The following is a 22,038-nucleotide window of genomic DNA, read 5'->3' as shown; positions in this document are numbered from 1 at the left end:
TTTTACCAATCTATGGTAATTCACCAGCATCAACATGACAATATGCCACTATATCACCATCTAATTTTAATCACCACCTAGTTATCACCAATCAGATGGAGATATAGTGGTATATTGTGCTTTATCACCAATTAGATATATATCACCAATTAGGTAAGTACAAAGTAAGTTAACATACCTAAACTCTTGTGTAATTGATTATGTTTCCATAGACACACTAATTTTGAAATGTTGGACAAATACAATTGTAGATTTTAGTCTCAATTTATAGGAAATATGTATTTAACACATCTTGCTACATTTAAAGCCATTGTTTTTTTACTTAAAAATATACAGAGGCTGGGTGCGGTGGCTCATGCCTGTAATCCTAGCACTTTGGGAGGCCAAGGCAGGAGATTGAGACCAGCCTGACCAACATGGTAAAACCCCGTCTCTACTAAAAATACAAAAATTAGCCAGGCCTGGTGGCATGTGCCTGTGATCCCAGCTACTCGGGAGGCTGAGGCAGGAGAATCACTTGAACCTGGGAGGCGGAGGTCGCAGTGAGCTGAGATCTTGCCACTGCACTCCAGCCTGGCGACAGAGTGAGACTCCATCTCAGAAAAAAAAAAAAAAAGGATAAATGCTCCTCTTTCTTCTCTTACCTTCATTAGAATAATATTATATAAAATAATAAAAAAAATTCAGAACTCTCATTTTGAATTCATACTTTTCCTGTTGTTCTGTCTTCTTAGAAAATGTGAGAATGAGCCTGTAATCCCAGGACTTTGGGAGGCCTAGGTGGGCAGATCACTTGAGGTCAGGAGTTCGAGACCAGCCCAGACAACATGGTGAAACCCCATCTCTACTAAAAATACAAAATTATTGGGGCACAGTGGCTCACGCCTGTAATCCCAGCACTTTGAGTCTGAGGCAGGTGGATCACCTGAGGTCAGGAGTTCGAGACCAGCTTGACCAACATGGCTAAACCCCGTCTCTACTAAAAATACAAAATTAGCCAGGCCAGGTGGTGCATGCCTGTAATCCCAGCTATTCGGGAGGCTGAGGCAGAGGAATCGCTGGAACCTGGGAGGCAGAGGTTGCAGTGAGCTGAGATCATGCCATTGCACTCCAGCCTAGACAACAAGAGCGAAACTCCTTTTCAAAAAAAAAAAAAATATATATATATATATATATTTAAATATATATATTATATATATATAAAGCAGGAGAATCACTTGAACCCTGCAGAGGCAGAGGTTGCAGTGAGCCAAGATGTCACCGCTGAACTCCAGCCTGGGCCACAGAGTGAGACTCTGTGGTCTCACAGAGACCAAAAAAAAAAAAAAAAAAAAAAAAAAAAAAAAAAAAGCAGTTAGAATGTGAGGTTTATATATCATCTAAAATTTACTGGGTAGGAAGGGGTAGAAGTACTTCCAGAAGAACAAATGACTTCTTAGAAGCTGGGGAGAAGGCACGTTTTGGAAAAGAAATGATTTTTTGGAAACATAAATGTGTCCTTAGGAGAATACCCATGTGATATCATACTTTTGTGACAGTGTCTCTCTCTCATCTCTGACAAGATTAGAGTTGTTCCCAGGGAGGAGATTTATGACAGTTAAGTTCTTTTGGGAGCCTTTGATTTTAGGCAAATAAGGGATTCCAGGAATTTAAATGCCTTCAGCTCAAAAAAAGATATATATATATATATATATATTATATTTTTTGTTAAATTTTTTTTTTAGAGATGGAGTCTTGCTCTGTCGCCCAGGCTGGGGTGCAGTGGCATGCTCTCTGCTCACTGTAAGCTCCACCTCCCGGGTTTAAGCCATTCTCCTGCCTCAGCCTCCCTAGTAGCTGGGACTACAGGCATGCACCACTATGCCTGGGTTATTTTTGTATTTTTAGTAGATACGGGGTTTCACCACGTTGGCCAGGCTGGTCTTAAATTCCTGACCTCAGGTGATCTGCCTGTCTCGGCCTCCCAAAGTGCTGGGACTACAGGCAGGCATGAGCCACCATGCCCAGCCTCAAAATAATTTTTATGCCACAGTGGTTTATTCTAGACCCTTCCATTGCCGTCAGGTGATATTTTGAAAACTAGAACCAGGTGCCTCAGTTGATCTACAGGAAATAGTTTAACAACCCTAAACAGAAGACACAATTTTTTAATCTGTGAGTTTCCTCAAATGTTGCTCTGTTGCCCAGACTGGAGTGCAGTGGCACCATCAAGGCTCACTTCAACCTCGACTAAAGGATTTTCTTTTTTCTTTTTTTTTTTTTGAGACGGAGTCTTGCTCTGTCGCCCAGGCTGGAGTGCGGTGGTGCGATCTCCGCTCACCGCAACCTCTGCCTCCCGGGTCCAAGAGATTCTCCTGCCTCAGCCTCCCGAGTAGCTGGCACTACAGGTGGGTGCCATCATCCCTGGCAAATTTTTGTATTTTTAGTAGAGATGGGGTTTTGCCATGTTGGCCAGGCTCGTCTTGAACCCCTGACTTCAAATGATCTGCCCGCCTCAGCCTCCTAAAGTGCTGGGATTACAGGCTTGAGCCACCGTGCCCGGCCACCCCCTGTTTTCTTCTAATTTTCTTTTTATAGTTGAGATAGGGTCTTGCTCTGTTGCCCAGGCTGGGGTGCAGTGGTGCAGTCATAGCTCACTGCAGCCTCGATTTTCCAGGCTCAAGCAATACTCGCACTTCAGCCTCCCGAGTAGCGTGACTACAGGTGCACGCCACCACGCCGGGCTTATTTTTGTTTTATTTTTCGTAGAGATGGGGTTTCGCCATGTTGCCCAGGCTGGTCTCGAACTCCCGGGCTCAAGCGATCCACCTTTCCCAGCCTCCCTAAGTGCTGGGATTACAGGCGTGAACCACCGCGCCCAACTGAATCACAGGATTTTAAATACTCACTCTGCTTTTCTAGTCCTATGGGAGACATGGTCTTTTCCGTAAAATTTCTCCCTCAGTCCTGGATGATTTATTTCTTTTGCATTGAAGTGTGGCTCTTCGTGTGTTAGCAGTTTGTAATTTGTCTGGTGAAAGGAAAACTAGTAGGGCCTTCTGGAACTTAGTTATCTGTCTTTCTAGGACTTTTAGGTAATACTTTATAACCTTGACAAAGTTTCCTTATTTTATACGGACTTGTAAGCCAGCAAATACTTCTACAGTGCCTATTGTGTACAAAGAATGAGGATTGCACTTCCACAATGAAATGAGAGGAGAGGGGTCCATCTCTCAGATAGTTGACTGGTAAACCGGTACCTTTTCTAGTATATGTGACCATAGGGGAAATTCTCTCTAGGCTAGATAAATGGATGAGTTTATTTAGTTTTTAGTTTTTAGCAAGCTTTATTGCCTCCATAGGTAAAAATTATTTGCATTTCCTAGACTAGGGGCTAAGACGCGCCCTGGAATCTTTCCTTTTTGATGTGGATTTTCCAATTAGGAAAGGCTATCCGTGAATAGTCTTTTCTGCTTGAGTGATGGCCAACACACTGGCAGGTTTGCAAGCTTTCTCTTCATGCGGGTCGGTCCACAGAGCTAGGTGACAAACGCTCACTCCAGGATCTCTGCAGGCTCCTACTCGAGAACCGGAGCGCGCCTGCGCGTCGGAGCCCCTTTGTTGCTGGGGCGCTGGGGTCCAGCTGCGCATGCGCACTAGACCGGCACTGACAAGTGCGCTGCACCACTGGCACCGGCTGGGGGCGAGCAGACCTCGAGCAGCCGCCGCCGCCGCCGTCGTTGCTACTGCCGCAGCGGAGTTCAGAGGGCCCGGAGGTGGGAGACTTCCCACACGGTGACTGAGATGTCGTCCACTGCGGCTTTTTACCTTCTGTCTACGCTAGGAGGGTACTTGGTGACCTCATTCTTGTTGCTTAAATACCCGACCCTGCTGCATCAGAGAAAGAAGCAGCGATTCCTCAGTAAACACATCTCTCACCGCGGAGGTGAGAGGGGTCCCCAGAACCGATGGCGGAGGTGGGGGAGGCTGAGAGTCCTTTGCGGCTCCGCAAAAGGCAGCCAGGTGCCAATCCCTGAGAGTTTGAGGAAGAATGGGGTTGTATGAATTGAGGGCTCCTCCGGAGGTGAAGGCTGTGTGAAGGGAAGGTCTCCTGAGACGAAAGAAGGAGAGGGATTCCCAGTCAGATCCACGGCGGGGGTCTCTCGAGGGCAGCAATGTGAGGGGTTCTCTGAAACGGGAAAGACCCGGTCGAGAATGAAGGGTAGGTGGAGCGTTTCTCGGCGGATGGAAGGATGATCGCAAGGTCCCTTCCTAGCAGCAAGACACAAAAGGGGAGCGCCGTGTAGAACCGAGGGTACCCCGCGGGGGGCACCGGGAACACACTGCTCCGAGCGAGCCAGTGGCTGAGTGGATGGGAAGAGCCGAGGCGACGAGGAGGGCTGGGGATTTGCGTGAAACTGGACAAGCTGTAGCCCCTTGTCTGCGGTGCTGGGGGCCCGTCCCACCCCCATGTTCCAAGCACTTATAATTGAGAAGAGAGGGAAACCGAGTCCTCCGAGCCAGGGACATTTCCCAAGGTCACAATTAGAGCTAGGGCTGAACTGAGACAGGAGCTAGAGCGTCCTGGTCCCCAGGGCTGGAAACCTTGCATCTTTTTTTTTTTTTTTTTTTTTTTTTTTAGCACTGCAAAAAATAAAAAATTTAAAAATAAATAAATAAACACGCAAAGACACGTGGATTTTCAAAAGACTAGAAATGATTTATTTTAGGACAGGACAGTATTGTTTAAAGAAGACAAAAATAAATTTCTTTTGGAAAAGTGTTTTGCTAAAAGGAGCCCAGGTAGTCCACCCTCTGATTTCCCAGATAAGAGGCCAAATCTTTGCTTCTTCATTATTGTATAATATTGTGTCTTCATTGCATTTCAGGTATGATGTATAAAGTGCGGTGAAATTGGATTATTTTCAATCAGTTTTAACTGTTCTTTAAGGATGAATCTTAAACTGGTTTAAAATTTGCTTGAAATTTAATACACACTTGAAATGATAATTTCTAGGAGTTTACAGTCTAAAACTTGGTTTCGTACCATAATCACTTTACTAACAAGTATTGGCCAAGGAATAAGGTTTTGAAATATAAATACGGAAATACATTATCATTCTTCTATATAATTTTGTTAGTCTAATGAGTGACTTCAGTAGTATTCTAGCCTTCCCACTCATGAAAAGCCTCAGAGGTTTTAAAGGGTGGTCAGCCAAATGCCGTGTTATTGTTTATTTGGGTTATCTGTTTTAACAGCTACCTGGTTAAACTGTATGATGACATTTAACTATTAAGGTGCCTTCAACCATTGGAACCAGGGACCAACTTTTAGTATTCAAGTTGTTGTCACAGAAGCAATTTTCTTTTCTTTTTTCTTTTTTTCTTTTTTTCTTTTTTTTTTTTTTTGAGACGGAGTCTCGCTCTGTCGCCCAGGCTGGAGTACAGTGGCGCGATCTCGGCTCACTGCAAGCTCCTCCTCCCGGGTTCACGCCATTCTCCCGCCTCAGCCTCCTGAGTAGCTGGGACTACAGGCGCCCGCCCGCCACCACTCCCAGCTAATTTTTTTTGTATTTTTAGTAGAGACGGGGTTTCACCGTGTTAGCCAGGATGGTCTCCATCTCCTGATCTCGTGATCCGCCCGCCTCGGCCTCCGAAAGTGCTGGGATTACAGGCGTGAGCCACAGTGCTGGGCACTTTAAAAAAAAAAAAAAAAAAAGATAGAGTTGTCGCCCAGGCTGCAGTGCAGTGGCGCCATCTTGGATCACTGCAGCCTCCGCCTCCTAGGTTCAAGCGATTCTCCTGCCTCAGCCTCCTGAGTAGCTGTAATTACAGGCTCCTGCCACTACGCACAGCTATTTTTTTGTATTTTTAGTAGAGACGAGGTTTCACCATGTTGGCCAGGCTGGTCTCAAACTCCTGACCTCAGGTGATCCACCCGCCTTGGCCTCCCAAAGTTCTGGGATTACAGGTGTGAGACACCACTCCCGGCCAGAAGCAATTTTCAATGATAGTAGTTCTATTCTGGGGATAGGCAGTACACATTACTTTTTTGTGTGTTGTGTTTACTGATTTGCAAAATGTATGCTTACTAAAAACTCCAAAACGAAACAAAACCAGATCCTTAAAAGCTCTCTAAACTGTCATTGTGAATGATCAAAATTTTATTTTAGAAGAAATACGGGTCACATCTTTGAAATTTTGTAACACTCTGCAGGTGAAAAAAGCCAACACTCCATAGGCATTAAAGACTGTGTGCTAGTTCATCACAGCAAGTATAAAAGCCAGGATAAGCTAGATCTCAAATTTTTGTTTACTGTTGAAGATACTTTTAAACTATTTTCTTCCTAGATGTTAGGTCATTTCAATATTACCTCTTATATAAAAATGTCCATTCATTATTTGTAAATGTGGTATCAGTATTTATATATTTAAAGATGTAATGGAACTTTTTGTGATAATCTTATTAAATATCTGCAGACTCAAAATCTGTTTTACCTATATAATGGTCCTACAAGCACTGTGGTAAGTTCCCATGTCAGTGCGTCATAGGCTTTTGTTGAATATGTACACTCAATACTACAGTTGAATCCAGAGTGATGAGGAGATTAAAGCACTTTGTAATTCAAGATCTACCTCTCTGGCAAATAAGAGACAATGTAGGCCGGGCGCGGTGGCTCAAGCCTGTAATCCCAGCACTTTGGGAGGCCGAGGTGGGCGGATCACGAGGTCAGGAGATCAAGACCATCCTGGTGAACACGGTGAAACTCTGTCTCTACTAAAAATACAAAAAAATTAGCCAGGTGTGGTGGCGGGCACCTGTAGTCCCAGCTTCTAGGGAGGCTGAGGCAGGAGAATGGCTTGAACCCAGGAGGTGGCGGAACTTGCAGTGAGCCAGGATCGTGCCACTGCACTCCAGCCTGGGCGACAGAGTGAGACTCCATCTCAAAAAAAAAAAAAAAAACGTGAACCTGGGAGGCGGAGCTTGCAGTGAGCTGAGATCCGGCCACTGCACTCTAGCCTGGGTGACAAAGCGAGACTCCGTCTCAAAAAAAAAAAAAAAAAAAAACACACACACACACAAAACAAAACAAAAAAGAGACAATGTAACTAGGAAGGAGTCACTCCCTTGATTGCCTTTAATTTTTGTCTTGGACACGAATAATAGCAATCACTGGTCTCTCTGTGCAAATTACTAGTATTTGGGCTTATTCTCTATTGCCATAACAGCAAATATCTGATATTTACTTATTTTTCCCCATAAGTAAGGAAACAGTGCTATTTCTTGTAAATTAGATATATGACCATTGAAACATTAATCATGTTATGTGTATAAAGTACATGCACCTGAATTGGTCTACTGCAAAAACACATGCCTGTAATCCCAGCTATTCAAGAGACTGAGGCAGGAGAATCACTTGAACCTGGGAGGCAGAGGTTGCAGTGACCCGAGATCGCACTACTGCACTCCAGCCTGAGAGACAGTGTGAGACTCTATCAGGGCACTCCGAGGGGTTGAATTACAGATGGACAGATGGGTCTTTCTCTCTCCCCTTTTTTTTTTTTTTTTTTTTTTTTGAGACAAGTCCTCACTCTGTCACCCAGGCTAGAGTGCAGTGATGCAATCACTGCCATCATGATGAGCTTGACATCATTTAATTCTGAAAGATTTTCCTAATGAACTCGGATGTTAACAAATGTGATTTTTAAAATATTGCATACTGTGTCAACATTTAGAAGACCAGTATGATTCAGTGAATCAATAGTTTCCAAATGACCTATGCGTGCTATTATAAAATCATGCATGGGTGAAAGATCATTCAAAGTTCAAGATGGGCCAATGGATTTTCACATAATAGAGTATGAAGTGATTACTCATATGGTTCAGATTCCACATTGCAATGAACTTTTAAGAAACTACCACTTGTTGAGCCGGGTGTGGTGGTGCCTACCTGTAGTCTCGGCTATTTGAGAGGCTGAGGCAGGAGGATCACTTGAGCCCAGGAATTTGAGGTTGTTGCTATGATCGTGCCTGTGAATAGCCACTGAACTTCAGCCTGGGGGACAGCAAGACCCTGTCTCTAAAGTAAACAAACAAATTACCACTTAGTGAATTTCGATGCCATATCAAAGAAGACTCTTTCATTTCCAAATACATATCTGTGTGACGATGGGTATATATGAAGCAGATATGAGAATCTTGCTGCTTTCTATTAAGCCAGATATTAAAGAGATTTGCAAAAATATAAAACAATACCACTCTTTTCATGTATTATTTTATTTTGAAAAACAGTTGCTTTTCATAAAAATGTTATTTTAACATACAATGTGTTTATTATTTTCTTTCTTTCTTTCTTTCTTTTTTTTGGAGACAGAGTCTTGCTGTGTTGCCCAGGTTGGAGTCCAATAGTATGATCTCGGCTCACTGCAACCTCTGCCTCCCAGGTTCAAAGCAATCCTTGTGCCTCAGCCTCCTGAATAGCTGGGATTACAGGTGGTGCCACCATGCCCAGCTAATTTTTTTTTTTTTTTGTATTTTTAGTAGAGATGGGGTTTTGCCATGTTGCCCAGGCTAGTATCGATCTCCTGAGCTCAGGCAATTAGCCTGCCTCACCTCCCACAGTGCTAGGATTACAGGCATGAGCCACCACACCTGGCCTATTTTCAAAGCACGGTAGTTAAAAGGATACAGAAATCAGCCCGAAGGAACTAATGAAGTTGACTTTGATCACTTGATGAGGTGGTGTCTGCCAAGCTTTTCCACTGTGAGGTTACTTTTTCTCTTTATAATTAATAAGAGAAAAGGCTCATAATTAATAAGAGGCCACCCACCACAGCCTCCCAAAGTGCTGGGATTACAGGCATGAGCCATTGTGCTCGGCCAATTTTTGGAGGGAGATACTTTAAAACTAACTATACAAATACCCAACTCCTTAACAAATTATCAATCCATTTATTAAAATGGATTCAGAATTTATTTTATTTTATTTTTTTTTTTTGAGATGAAGTCTTGCTTTGTCTCCCAGGCTGGAGTGCAGTGGTACGATCTCAGCTCACAGCAACTTCTGCCTCTAGGGTTCAAGCGATTCTCCTGCCTCTACCTCCCAAGTAGCTGAGACTACAGGTACCTACCACCATGCCCGGCTAATTTTTGTACTTTTAGTAAAGATGGGGTTTCACCATGTTGGCCAGGCTGGTCTGGAACTCCTGACCTCAGATGATCCACCAGCCTCAGCCTCTCAAAGTGCTGGGATTACAGGCATGAGCCACCGTGTCCAGCCTGGATTCAGAATTTCTTATTCACTGACTTAAAAATCTGCTCACTATCATTATTTTGATGCTAGCACTGTCCCAGATTTGTCCAGTGAAAGGTCCTTCAAGCTGGCTTTTGTGTTCTTTTAATTTCTTTGCTTTTTGGTACAAGTGGTCAGTAGTTTAACTTAACTTACTGGTAACTCCTTTAGCACTCTTGTCTTTTTTAGAAATATTCTATGGTACTTTGTTTTTTAATATTATCTGAATATAATGTATTTCCGTAGTTTTTGATCAAAACAAGGGCCAACTAGCCTCATCCAATAAAGGGTCATCTCACCTTGAAAGGGGACTTAAAAAAAAACCTATAACCTTCACATTTACTGCATCTGTTTTCTATCATGCATTAACTCTAGTAACCAAGTGAACCTAAAATCAAACTAGTAGTTTTTTTTTTACATTGGTATCTTCCCTCTGCTAAAGTGATAAACTTTTAGCATATTAAAGCTAATATATTTGTTTCTGCTTATCTTGTATTTCTGTTGATTAATTAGGTCATCATAAAAATACAATCTAACAATATAAAAGAAGAAGCATTTAATACAGATATGTTCAGATGGTATTGTATATAAAACATTTTAATGCTAATACTTAGGTCCTTTAGGTACTTTGAGCGGTACCTTTTTTTGTGTGTGTGTGTGTGTGTGTGTGTGTGTGTGTGACGGAGTTTTGATCTTGTTGCCCAGGCTGCAGTGCTGTGGCGCAACCTCAGCTCACTGCAACTTCCACTCCCTGGGTTCAATCGATTCTCTGTCTCAGCCTCCTGAGTAGCTGGTATTACAGGCGTCTGCCACCATACCTGGCTATTTTTTTTTTTTTTTTTTTTTTTTTGTATTTTTACTAGAGACAGGGTTTCACCATGTTGGCCAGGCTGGTCTTGAACTCCTGACCTCAGGTGATCCACCCACCTCAGCCTCCCAAAGTGTTGGGATTACAGGCATGAACCACCATGCCCACCCTGAGCAGTACCTTAAACCCTCTTTTTATTGAGAGTTTATTGAATTGTCTCTTTCTATTAAGAAGAAATTGGCTGTTTTTCCAAAGTGTATGGAAAATTATTTCCAAAGTATTTTTCTGTATATTTCATAAATTATTTGGTAATACTGAAATGTTTTAGTTTTAAAACATTTTAGGCTGGGGATGGTGGCACACACCTGTAATCCCAGCACTTTGGGAGGCCGAGGATCACCTGAGGTCAGGAGTTTGAGACCAGCCTGGCCAACGTGTCAAAACCCCGTCTCTACTAACAATATAAAAATTATCTGGGCATGGTGGCATGTGCTTATAGTCCTGGCTACTTGGGAGGCTAAGGCAGAAGAATCACTTGAACCTGGGAGGTGGAGTGAGCTGAGATTGTGCCACTGCACTCCAGCCTGAGCAACAGAGCAAGATCCCGTCTAAAAAAAAAAAAAAAAAAATTGGGTAGCATGCATAAAGTTAGTTAACTCTTTTTACATAGTATATACTATTAGACAATTTTTTGTAATTCAATATGTTCACATCAAAATCTGTGTCCTTTTCTAAAAATTACAATATTATTTATTATTGCAGTTAATGGACATTTACCAAGTACCTATTCTTTACCAGTTACTATGATAATGGCAATAGTAATAATATACTAATAATAGCAATAATCCTTTACTTTCACAGAATGTTTACTATAGTATTTCATTGAATCTAATGCCATTGGTTATAAAGTACACAATTTTTACATACCGTTAAGAAAGAGACCCCTATAAAAGTTGATTTAAAAAAAGAGAGAAAAGCTTGCCAATTAAACTGTTCATTATACAGCACTAATTGTAAAATACATCTTAACTTCAGAGATGTTACAAAATGAAAAGCTATCATTTTAGAATTGAATGGCTGGGCATATTGGCTCACGCCTGTAATCACAGCACTTTGGGAGGCCGAGGCGGGAGGATTACTTGAGCTCAGGAGTTTGAGATCAGCCTGGCCTACACAGTGAAACCCTATCTCTACTAAAAATACAAAAGAGGCCAGGCGCGGTGGCTCAAGCCTGTAATCCCAGCACTTTGGGAGGCCGAGATGGGCGGATCATGAGGTCAGGAGATCGAGACCATCCTGGCTAACACAGTGAAACCCCGTCTCTACTAAAAAATACAAAAAAACCTAGCCGGGCGCGGTGGCAGGCGCCTGTAGTCTCAGCTACTCGGGAGGCTGAGGCAGGAGAATGGCATGAACCCAGGAGGCGGAGCTTGCAGTGAGCTGAAATCCGACCATTGCACTCCAGCCTGGGCGACAGAGCAAGACTCCGTCTCAAAAAAAAAAACAAAAACAAACAAACAAAAAAAAACACAAAAGAATTAGCCTGGTGTGGTGGCACACACCTGTAGTTTCAGCTACTCAGGAGGCTGAGGCAGGAGAATTGCTTGAACCCAGGAGGCGGAGGTTGCAGTGAGCCGAGATTGCGCCACTGCACTTTAGCCTGGGCGACAGAGAAAGACTCCATCTCAAAAAAAAAAAAAAAAAAAAAAAAAAAAATTGATAACATACAGCAGTTTAAATATTAACTCATTTGATTATACCAATTCTATGAAAGTTTCTTAGGTAGTTTTCCTGAGGTCGCACAATTATTAAACAGATTGGAGACCAAGCATCCTAAAACTCCAGAGTCTCACCCTTAACCACTACAGTATACTGCCTTCAGTCAAGGTGATTAAAAGACAGTCACTTCTTTTAAGCAATTCATGGGAATGGGAGGAGAGAAACAGGTAAATAATTTATGCCATAATATGATAAATGCCTTAGTAGAGCTATGCATAAGAGACTACGGGGATACAGAGGAGAGACTGTTTAACTCTGTCTGAGGAGATCTATGTGTACCAAATCCTCTTCTGTTTTTCCTTTGACAAATAAGCACATATTATAGCTTAAAAATCATGGTTAGGCTAGCCAGGCACAGTGGCTCATGCCTATAATCCCAGCACTGCGAAACTGAGGCAGGAGGATTGCTTGAGTCCAGGAGTTTGAGACCAGCCTGGGCAACATAGTAAGACCCTGTCTCTAAAAAGAAAATTAGCTGACCGTGGTGGCATGTGCCTGTAGTCCTAGCTACTTGGGAGGCTGAGACCGGAGGATTGCTTGAGCTAGGAGTTTGAGGCTACAGTGAGCTCTGACCATGCCACTGAACTCCAGCCTGGGAGACAGTGTGAGACCCTGTCTCAGGGAAAAAAAAAAAAAAAAAAAAAAAAAAAAATCAGTTTAGGTTCTGTTCGAACCCTCCTGTGTTGCTGTGGCTGTGTTTTGATTTCTGATTTCTACTGTTGCAGGTAAAAAAAAATTCAAAATACAGGTTAAGCTTCCCTAATCTGAAAACCTGAAATGCTCCAAAATCTGAAACTTTTTGAGCACAGACATAACTCCACAAGTAGAAAATTCCTGGTAAAAAATAATTTGAGGAAAAAAATATTTTTTTTTCCTCAAATCACCATTATTATTATTATTACTATTTTGAGACAGAGTTTCGCTCTGTTGCCCAGGCTGGAGTGCAGTGGTGCAATTTCAGCTCACTGCAAACTCTACCTCCTGGGTTCAAGTGATTCTCCTGCCTCAGCCTCCTGAGTAGCTGAGATTACAGATGTCCGCCATCACGCCTGGCTAAATTTTTTTTTTTTTTTTTTTGACACAGAGTCTCGCTCTGTCGCCCAGGCTGGAGTGCAATGGCTCAATCTTGGCTCACTGCAACCTCTGCCTCCCCGGTTCAAGCCATTCTCCCTGCCTCAACCTCCCGAGTAGCTGGAATTACGGGCACCAGCCACCATACCCGGCTAATTTTTGTATTTTTAGTAGAGATGAGGTTTCCTCATGTTGGCCAGACTGGTCTCGAACTCCTGACCCCAGGTGATCCACCTGCCTCGGCCTCCCAAAGTGCTGGAATTACAGGCGTGAGCCACTGTGCCTGGCCTAATTTTTGTATTTTTAGTAGAGATGGGGATTTCATCATATTGGCTAGGTTGGTCTCGAACTCCTGACCTCAGGTTATCTGCCCACCTCGGCCTCCCAAAGTGCTGCAATTACAGGCATGAGCCACCACACCCAGCCATAAAGTTTTAAAAAAGAAAAATATATATATAACAAATTCCACACCTGACCTCATGTGACAGGTTGCAGTCAAAACAAAACGAAGTAACACACAACTTATTCAGCATCCCCAAGGAAAAAAAGACCCTTCCAGCTCCCTTCAGTTACAATATATCTTTTCTGAGTATGCCCAGATTTCCTTATGCAAGCATGCCCACAAAGGGTAATAAAATGGCACATGTTCTGACTGGTCACACCAACAGCAGATTCCCCACGATGCCCTACATGGTGCGAAGACCTATATGCATTGTTCAGTGTGTGTTTTTGTTTGTTTGTTTGCTTGCTTGCTTGCTTGATTATTCTCTGCTCTTTGGTATAAAGACGTTGAAAATATCAAAAAGGCCCACAGATACCCCTATGGGTCATAGTGATAAGAAAAAGAAGTAACATTTATGTTTATCTATAGCACGGAAAGTCAAGGTGTTATAGAAACTGAACAGTGGTGTAAGTATGAAATACCTTACAGAGGAATATGGTATTAGAATGACCACTATATATGACCTGAAGAAAAAGAAGGATAAACTGTTGAAGTTTTATATATATCAGAAGTAGTATATATAAAGTGGAAGTGATGAACAGAAGTTAATTAAAAATAGAAAAACACTGCATAAAGCTAAAATGAAGATCTCAAGTGATGAAGTTAAAATGACGGGAACTGTGAATATTGAACAGGCCAGTTGCAGAATTTTTTTTTTTAAGACGGAATTTCACTCTTGTTGCCCAGGCTGGAGTGCAATGGCACGATCTTGGCTCACTGCAACCTCCACCTCCCGGGTTCAAGCAATTCTCCTGCCTTAGCCTCCCGAGTAGCTGGGATTACAGGCATGAGCCACCATGCCCGGCTAATTTTGTATTTTTAGTAGAGACGGGGTTTCTCCATGTTCGTCAGGCTGGTCTTGAACTCCCAACCTCAGGTGATCCGCCTGCCTTAGTCTGCCAAAGTGCTGGGATTACAGGTGTGAGCCACCATGCCTGGCCCAGTTGCAGAAATTTAAGAGAAGACATGGCATTACATTTTTAAAGACTAATAGTGATTAGCATCCGCTGGTCATGAAGCAGCAAAGAAATTTATTGACAAGTTTGCCAGGGTCATTGCTGTTGAAAATCTGACACAAGAACAAGTCTATAATCCTGATGAAACAACACTCTTTTGGATTATTGCTCCAGAAAGACACTGACTGTTGCTGATGAGATGCAAATTAAGGATGCCAATGACAGAATAACTGTGTTAGGATATGCTGATGCAGCAGGAATGCATAAGTGTAAACTTGCTGTGGTAGGCAAAAGCTTCCTTCCTCACTGTCTTCAAGGAGTGAATTTCTTACCAGTCCGTTATGCTACCAAAAAGGCATGCACGGATCACCAGGGACATCTTTTCTGATTGGTTTCACAAACATTTTGTACCAGCGGCTCATGCTCACTGCTGGGAAGTTGGACTGGATGACAACTGCAAGATTTTGTTACTCCTTGACAACTGTTCTGCTAATCCACCAGCTGTCTTTCTCATCAAATATAATGTTTATGCCATGTACTTTCCCCTAAACATGACTTTATTAATTCCATGTGAGCAGGCTATGCTTGGATCAATGAGAGTAAATATAAAAACATTTGCTTGTGCTAGCAGTAATGAACAGAGGTGTGAGTGTGAAATTTTTTTCTTTTTTAAGTTTTTTTATTTAAAATTAAGACAACTGCAAATTGTCCCCATGGATGACTAACATAGTGACTCCTTTGCTTTCTGATGGTTCAGGGAACACAAACTTTGTTTCATGCATAAAATTATTTAAAATTATTTTTGCTGTGTTGCCCGGGCTGGTCTCAAACTCCTGGGCTCAAGCGATCTTTCTACCTCAGCTTCCCAAAGTGCTAGGATTATAGGCATGAGCCACCATGTCCTGCCAGAAAGTTTTCAAAAGGAGTTTAGCATGAAGAATGTCTTGTATACTGTTGCCAGTGCTTGGAAATCAGTGAATAAAGACAAATTTGTGCATGCCTGGCACAACTCTGGCCTTTGACTATGTTTAGTGATGATAATGAACAAGTTGGTGACTTTTAAGGATTCCATATGTCGACAAAGTGAGAAAAAAATGATGTCTGACCTCTTTACATATACAAAAAATTGCCTTCAGAATTTGTCAGTAAACAGAAAGAAGTGGATATCAAAGAAGTTTTTAACATTGATCATGAGGTTCTAGTTGTTCATTAATTGACCAATGATGAAATAGCCGAAATGGTTCTGAATCAAGGTTATTATGCTAATAGACATTATAACAATGAAGATGATGTTAACATGGCAGAAAAAGTGCCCATAGACAACGTGATGAAAATACATGATGAGCTTATTGAAGGGCTAGAGCAGGGTGCATTCATAACAGGACAATAAATCCTGTTTGTTTATAAAATCAAAGAGACTTTTAAGACAAAAACTTGTTAGTAAGGCACATGACTCTGGAGAAAACATTTTAAAAAGCCATCTAGCAGAATGCCCCCTCACCCCTAGAGGACCCACTTCCTGGTCCTTCAGCTGCTTCTGATGTTTCTTCTCACTTGAAAAAAAAATACAGTGTATGGTAATTTTTTAATCAAAACACAGTGAGACTGGATGCAGTGGCTCACACCCATAATCCCAGCACTTTAGGAGGCCGAGGTGGGCGGATCACTTGAGGCCAGGAGTTCAAGACCAGCCTGGCCATCATGGCAAAACCCCATCTCTACTAAAAGTATAAAAATTAGCCAGGTGTGGTGGCGCACACTTGTAATCCCAGCTACTTAGAATGCTAGGGCACAAGAATCACTTGAACCTTTGAGGTGGAGGTTGCAGTGAGCCCAGATCATGCCACTGCACTTCAGCCTGAGCAACAGAGTGATGATCTGTCTCCAGAAAAAAACAAAACAAAACAATGAGACAGGTGGAGACTGAACACCTGCCTTTTTTGTTGCTGTTTTTAACAACTGATATAGGTATTCTGATGATGCTACTATGTTACTTAGTTACCCTGAACATATTATTTTTTCATTGCATTAGTGGTATTTCATATTTTTTACTGTTACGTATTTATGTATGAGTAAGTGTAAGAAAATGCTTATTGGTAGCCTATAAATTCAGTCAAGAATGATGGTGATGCCAAACAACCACAGATTGTGCTCATGAATGACTAAGAGAGTGGCTCCTTTGCTTTCTGATGGTTCAGTGTACACAAACTCTGTTTCATGCATAAAATTATTTAAAATATTGTGTAAAATTACTTTCAAGCTATCTGTATGAGGAGTATATGAAAACGAAATAAATTTTGTTTAGACTTGGGTCCTATCCCCAAAATCTCTCATTTTATATATATGCAAATATTCCAAAATCTAAAGAAGTCAGAAATACAAAACACTTCCGGGCCCAAGCATTTTGGATAAGGAATACTGAACCTGTACCATTACACTCTTTAAAACACTTGTACACTTTGGGAGGCCGAGACGGGCGGATCACGAGGTCAGGAGATTGAGACCATCCTGGCTAACACGGTGAAACCCCGTCTTCACTAAAAATACAAAAAAAATTAGCCTGGCGTGGTGGTGGGCGCCTGTAGTCCCAGCTGTTTGGGAGGCTGAGGCAGGAGAATGGCGTGAACCTGGGAGGCGGAGCTTGCAGTGAGCTGAGATGGTGCCGCTGCATCCAGTCTGGGTGATAGAGCGAGACTCTGTCTCAAAAAAAAAGATAAAAAAGTCAGGATTCATTAGGTGTATCTTATTAAAAATAACTTCAGGAAAATTAAAATGTTCAAAATAAGTAAAGTTCAAATTTTCACAGGTGCTGGAGAAAATTTGGAGAATACAATGGCAGCCTTTCAGCAGTAAGTATGTAAAAAAGGTAAAAAGTACTCTTTTCTTTTACAGTTTGCAGGCTTTCTTTAAAGTGATGATGATTCACAAAGTGAGGATAGTGTAAGTGTGGCATCAGTTTGTGATAGTTGTTTCTATTTTGTTAAATTTTTTTTTTTTTTTTTTAATTAGTTGGTCAGAAGTGTTGCAAAGAGTGTTTGGCTTCTGTATTACTGAAAAAGCAGATGGGAGTTTAGGGTAATCAAAAGATACTATAGTTACAAAGCTGAAATAAGACATTTGTAACAAGGAATGTTCTGTGTATAATGCTAATTAGTCTTGGAGAGAAAGAGAAAATGAAACAACTGTTACAGTGGCTGCTATTTATGAATAGGATTATGTGTCTTTGTACCCAGTAATTTTTGTACAGAACTGAACCTGCAATCTGGTTTCTTCTTGGAAGCCTCATGAGTGTTGATCTTTTTTACCAAATAAAATACATTTTTAAAATTCCTATTTATAAATTATTTCATATAAGTGTCTTTTAGAGCAACTCACAGAGAAGCAGCAGGAGAAACAGGAATGAAAACTAATTAATACCTCGTTCTTTGTCTTAGAGTCAATGGTTATCATCAGTCTGTGGTAATCGTGAGAACACTGTTTTCCCTGAAAAATAAAGCAGAGAATGTGAAAAGTTAAACCCAATGAAAGACATTACCGATCCATAATTAGTAAGATCCATATTTAGTAAGATAAATATTTTCTTATATAATTTTGGAGCCATTTTAATGTATATAATTGGGACTAAGAAATTTGGAAAATTTGACTTCACTTTTTGTTCTGCTTCTCGTCGTTCAAAGACACCTTAGAGATTATTTTTCTTATTGTTATTAGATACAAAGCTATTGTTTTTTCATGTTCTAGTTTCACCTAAATCCTATCTTCCTTGTATTTGTCATCTCTTACTCTTCCTGTTCTATACTATGATGCCTTTTGTTTATGATCTCAAGAGCCTCTTACAAAAATGTAAAATTTTGGCCGGGCATGGTGGCTCACACCTGTAATCTCAACACTTTGGGAGGCCAAGGCGAGGCAGGTGAATCACCTGAAGTCCGGAGTTCGAGATCAGCCTGGCCAACATGGTGAAACCCTGTCTCTACTAAAAATACAAAAATTAGCTGGGCATGGTGGTGCATGCCTGTAATCCCAGCTACTTGGGAGTCTGGGGCATGAGAATTGCTTGAATCCGAGAGGCAGAGGTTGCACTGAGCGGAGATTGCACTGCTGCACTCCAGCCTGGGCAATAGAGTGAGACTCTGTTTTAAAAAAAAAAGTAAAATTTTTCCTCCTATCACAGACCATGAAATGGACTATTTTAATTTAAATACTTTATTTATTTTCTCTACTTAGATTACATATCTGGCTAGCTAGCCATAACTAAATATAGATGTATAATTTTTTTTTTTTTTTTTTTTTTTTGAGACAGAGTCTCGCTCTGTCGCCCAGGCTGGAGTGCAGTGGCCAGATCTCAGCTCGCTGCAAGCTCCGCCTCCTGGGTTTATGCCATTCTCCTGCCTCAGCCTCCCGAGTAGCTGGGACTACAGGTGCCCGCCACCTCGCCCGGCTAGTTTTTTGTATTTTTAGTAGAGACGGGGTTTCACCGTGTTAGCCAGGATGGTCTCGATCTCCTGACCTCGAGATCCGCCCGTCTCGGCCTCCCAAAGTGCTGGAATTACAGGCTTGAGCCACCCCAGCCTAGATATACAATTTTGTGTGTACAAATTCTACAACATATACACACACTATCATATATCATTTGTTGCCCATGAGGTAGGTGATACGTATAACTTGAGAAAAAAACTACTCATAACTTTGAGTGATTTTAGCATTCTTCACACTTAAGGCACATTATTTTATGTTTTCCTCCATATTTTTTGCTAAATTTTTACCAACCACCATTATTTATGAAATTAAAACACTGGGTTATAGAATAAATTATTTTAAAGGATGATGCATTTGAAAAAAATCACAGTTTTTTCTAACCTTTGAAAATTTTGATCCTCTTAACATTTTTTTGATATTTAAAGGATATCTAATTTAAATGGTTTTTACTTGCAAAATACAACATATTTTTCATCTTCAACAGTTTTTATATAGTTTTGTTCAAATAGTAACTACTGAAAAGTACCACAGCCTTCTGTATCATGTGGAAGCTTTCTATAACTTAAAAAATTTTTTTTGGAGATTTTTCTAGCACTTCAGAAGAAGGGAACACCTCTTTCACATGCTACTTTTGTTGTTGTTTGTTGTTTGTTTGTTTGAGACAGAGTGTTGCTGGAGGCTGGAGTGCAATGGCACGATCTCAGCTCACTGCAATCTCTACCTCCTAGGTTCAAATGATTCCTCTGCCTCAGCTTCCCGAGTACCTGGGATTACAAGCACCTGCCACCTCTCCTGGCTAGTTTTTAGTTTTATTTATTTATTTTTTAAATAGAGACGAGGTTTTGCTATGCTGCCGAGGCTGGTCTCGAACTACTGACCTCAAGTGATCTGCTCACTTCGGCCTCCCAAAGTGCTGGGTTTACAGGCATCAGCCACTGCACCCCACCTTTCATATGTTATTGTTAATGTTTGTTAGATGTATTTATTTATAAGGCTGCTTATCAACTGACTTAGAAATTTATATAAAACCCCTTTTTTTGAGTTTTTCGTTATTAGTGGTGGTGGTTTGTGTGTGTGTGTTACACATTAGTGCCCTTGCTATGAATACATACTTTTTTTTATTATACTTGAAAAAATTACAAATATTTTACTGTTAACTGCTAGGAATCTTAGAAGGTTTTTTTGTTTTGTTTTGTTTTCATACTTGTTTCATTGAATAACAAGAAAACACTGTTTAAACATACTATTTTGGCCCATCGCGGTGGCTCACATCTGTAATCTCAGCACTTTGGGAGGCCAAGGCTGGTGGGTCACTGGTGGTCACGAGTTCAAGACCAGCCAGGGCAACAGGGTGAAACCCTGTCTCTAGAAAACGTACAAAAAAAATTAATCGGGCATCATGGTGCAGCCTGTAGTCATAGCTACTCCAGAGGCTGAGGTGGGAGAGGATGACTTGAGCCTGGAAGGTAAAGGTTGCAGTGACCCGAGATGGCTCCACTGCACTCCAGCCTGAGTGACAGAGCCAGACCCTGTCTCCAAAAAATAAATAAACATACTATTTTTAAGGTACTGTATATTAAAATACTAAAGAGTTGTAATATACACTCAGGAAAAGATACATACTATGCTTAAGTATGATATATTCTTGATAGGATGGGTAGTTGAGGGAGAGATAGTAAAAATAAAATGACCAGCTAAAACTTAGACCTTATTTATGTACATATTTGAATACACATTTCACAAAGCATATAAATTTCAAAGTGGAGGTGAAGATGAGGAGATATTAATGACAATATAAATAGTTGGTGTGGGAAGCCTGATTAAAATTAACCAGAAAATCAAAAGGTATTAAGACTAAAAGGGCTATCATTTGAAGACAAGAAGGAGCTATTTTGAAAATGTAGGATCAGCTGGGTGCAGTGGCTCACACCTGTAATCCCAGCACTTTGGGGGACCAAGGCAGGCGGATCACTTGAGATGAGGAGTTCGAGACCAGCTTGGCCAACATGGCAAAACCTCATCTCTACTAAAAATTAAAAAATTAGCTGGGCACAGCCTGGGTAACAGAGCGAGACTCTGTCTCAAAAAAAAAAAAAAAAAAAAAAAAAAAGGCCAGTCATGATGGTGGCTCACACCTGTAATCCCAGCACTGTGGGAGGCTGAGTCAAGTGGATCACCTGAGGCCAGGAGTTTGAGACCAGCCTGCACAACGTGGAGAAACCCCTTCTCTACTAAAAATACAAAATTAGCTGGGCATGGCCGGGCGCGGTGGCTCACGCCTGTAATCCCAGCACTTTGGGAGGCCGAGGCGGGCGGATCACAAGGTCAGGAGATCGAGACCACGGTGAAACCCCGTCTCTACTAAAAATACAAAAAATTAGCCGGGCGGGGTTGTGGGCGCCTGTAGTCCCAGCTACTCGGGAGGCTGAGGCAGGAGAATGGCGTGAACCCGGGAGGCGGAGCTTGCAGTGAGCCGAGATCGCGCCACTGCACTCCAGCCTGGGCAACAGAGCGAGACTCCGTCTCAAAAAAAAAAAAAAAAAAAAAATCAGCTGGGCATGGTAGCGCATGCCTGTAATCTGAGCTACTAGGGAGGCTGAGGCAGGAGAATCACTTGAACCCAGGAGGCAGAGGTTGCAGCGAGCCAAGATTGCACCATTGCACTCCAGCCTGGGCAACAAGAGTGAAACTCCATCTCAAAAAAAAAAAAAGTAATAATTAAAACTGACAAAGAGAAATAATTGTGTCTAACAATGTATGAAATGTCCTTTAATGTGGTTTATAAAATGCTTTCACAAACACCATCTTCCTTAGGTTATGAATATGGCTCTTCTATTATTTCTTTTATTTATCTATTTATTTTCCGAGATGGAGTCTCACTCTGTTGCCTAGGCTGGAGTGCAGTGGCAAGATCTCGGCTCACTGCAACCTCTGCCTCCCAGGTTCAAGTGATTCTCCTGCCTCAGCCTCCGAAGTAGCTGGGACTACAGGCGCGTGCCACCATGCCCGTCTAATGTTTTGTACTTTTAGTAGAGACAGGGTTTCGCCGTGTTAGCCAGGATGACCTTGATCTCCTGACCTCATGATCCGCCTGCCTCAGCCTCCCAAAGTGCCAGGATTACAGGCGTGAGCCACCACACCCAGCCTTCTATTATTTTGTTAGGAGCAGGA

At 41.7% G+C, this 22,038-nt stretch overlaps 2 protein-coding genes across 6 annotated transcripts in view; one reads left to right on the top strand and one right to left on the bottom strand.

Annotated features, from left to right (window-relative positions):
* Positions 1–22,038, bottom strand: part of SKA2 (spindle and kinetochore associated complex subunit 2) — a 976,874-nt gene that overhangs the window by 101,701 nt on the left and 853,135 nt on the right. The gene's annotated exons all lie outside the window — the stretch shown is intronic.
* GDPD1 (glycerophosphodiester phosphodiesterase domain containing 1) overlaps positions 3,655–22,038 on the top strand; it is a 61,193-nt gene continuing 42,809 nt past the window's right edge. The window contains exons 1-2 of the mRNA XM_050764752.1: positions 3,655–3,925; positions 17,195–17,237. Coding sequence (XP_050620709.1) covers positions 3,784–3,925; positions 17,195–17,237 — 185 coding nt within the window. The 5' untranslated portion in view covers positions 3,655–3,783. The remainder of the gene's footprint in view (positions 3,926–17,194; positions 17,238–22,038) is intronic.

Source organism: Macaca thibetana, chromosome 16, assembly GCF_024542745.1.
Source record: "Macaca thibetana thibetana isolate TM-01 chromosome 16, ASM2454274v1, whole genome shotgun sequence".
NCBI classification, from domain to species: domain Eukaryota; kingdom Metazoa; phylum Chordata; class Mammalia; order Primates; family Cercopithecidae; genus Macaca; species Macaca thibetana.
This window is presented reverse-complemented; position numbering and strand designations above follow the sequence as displayed.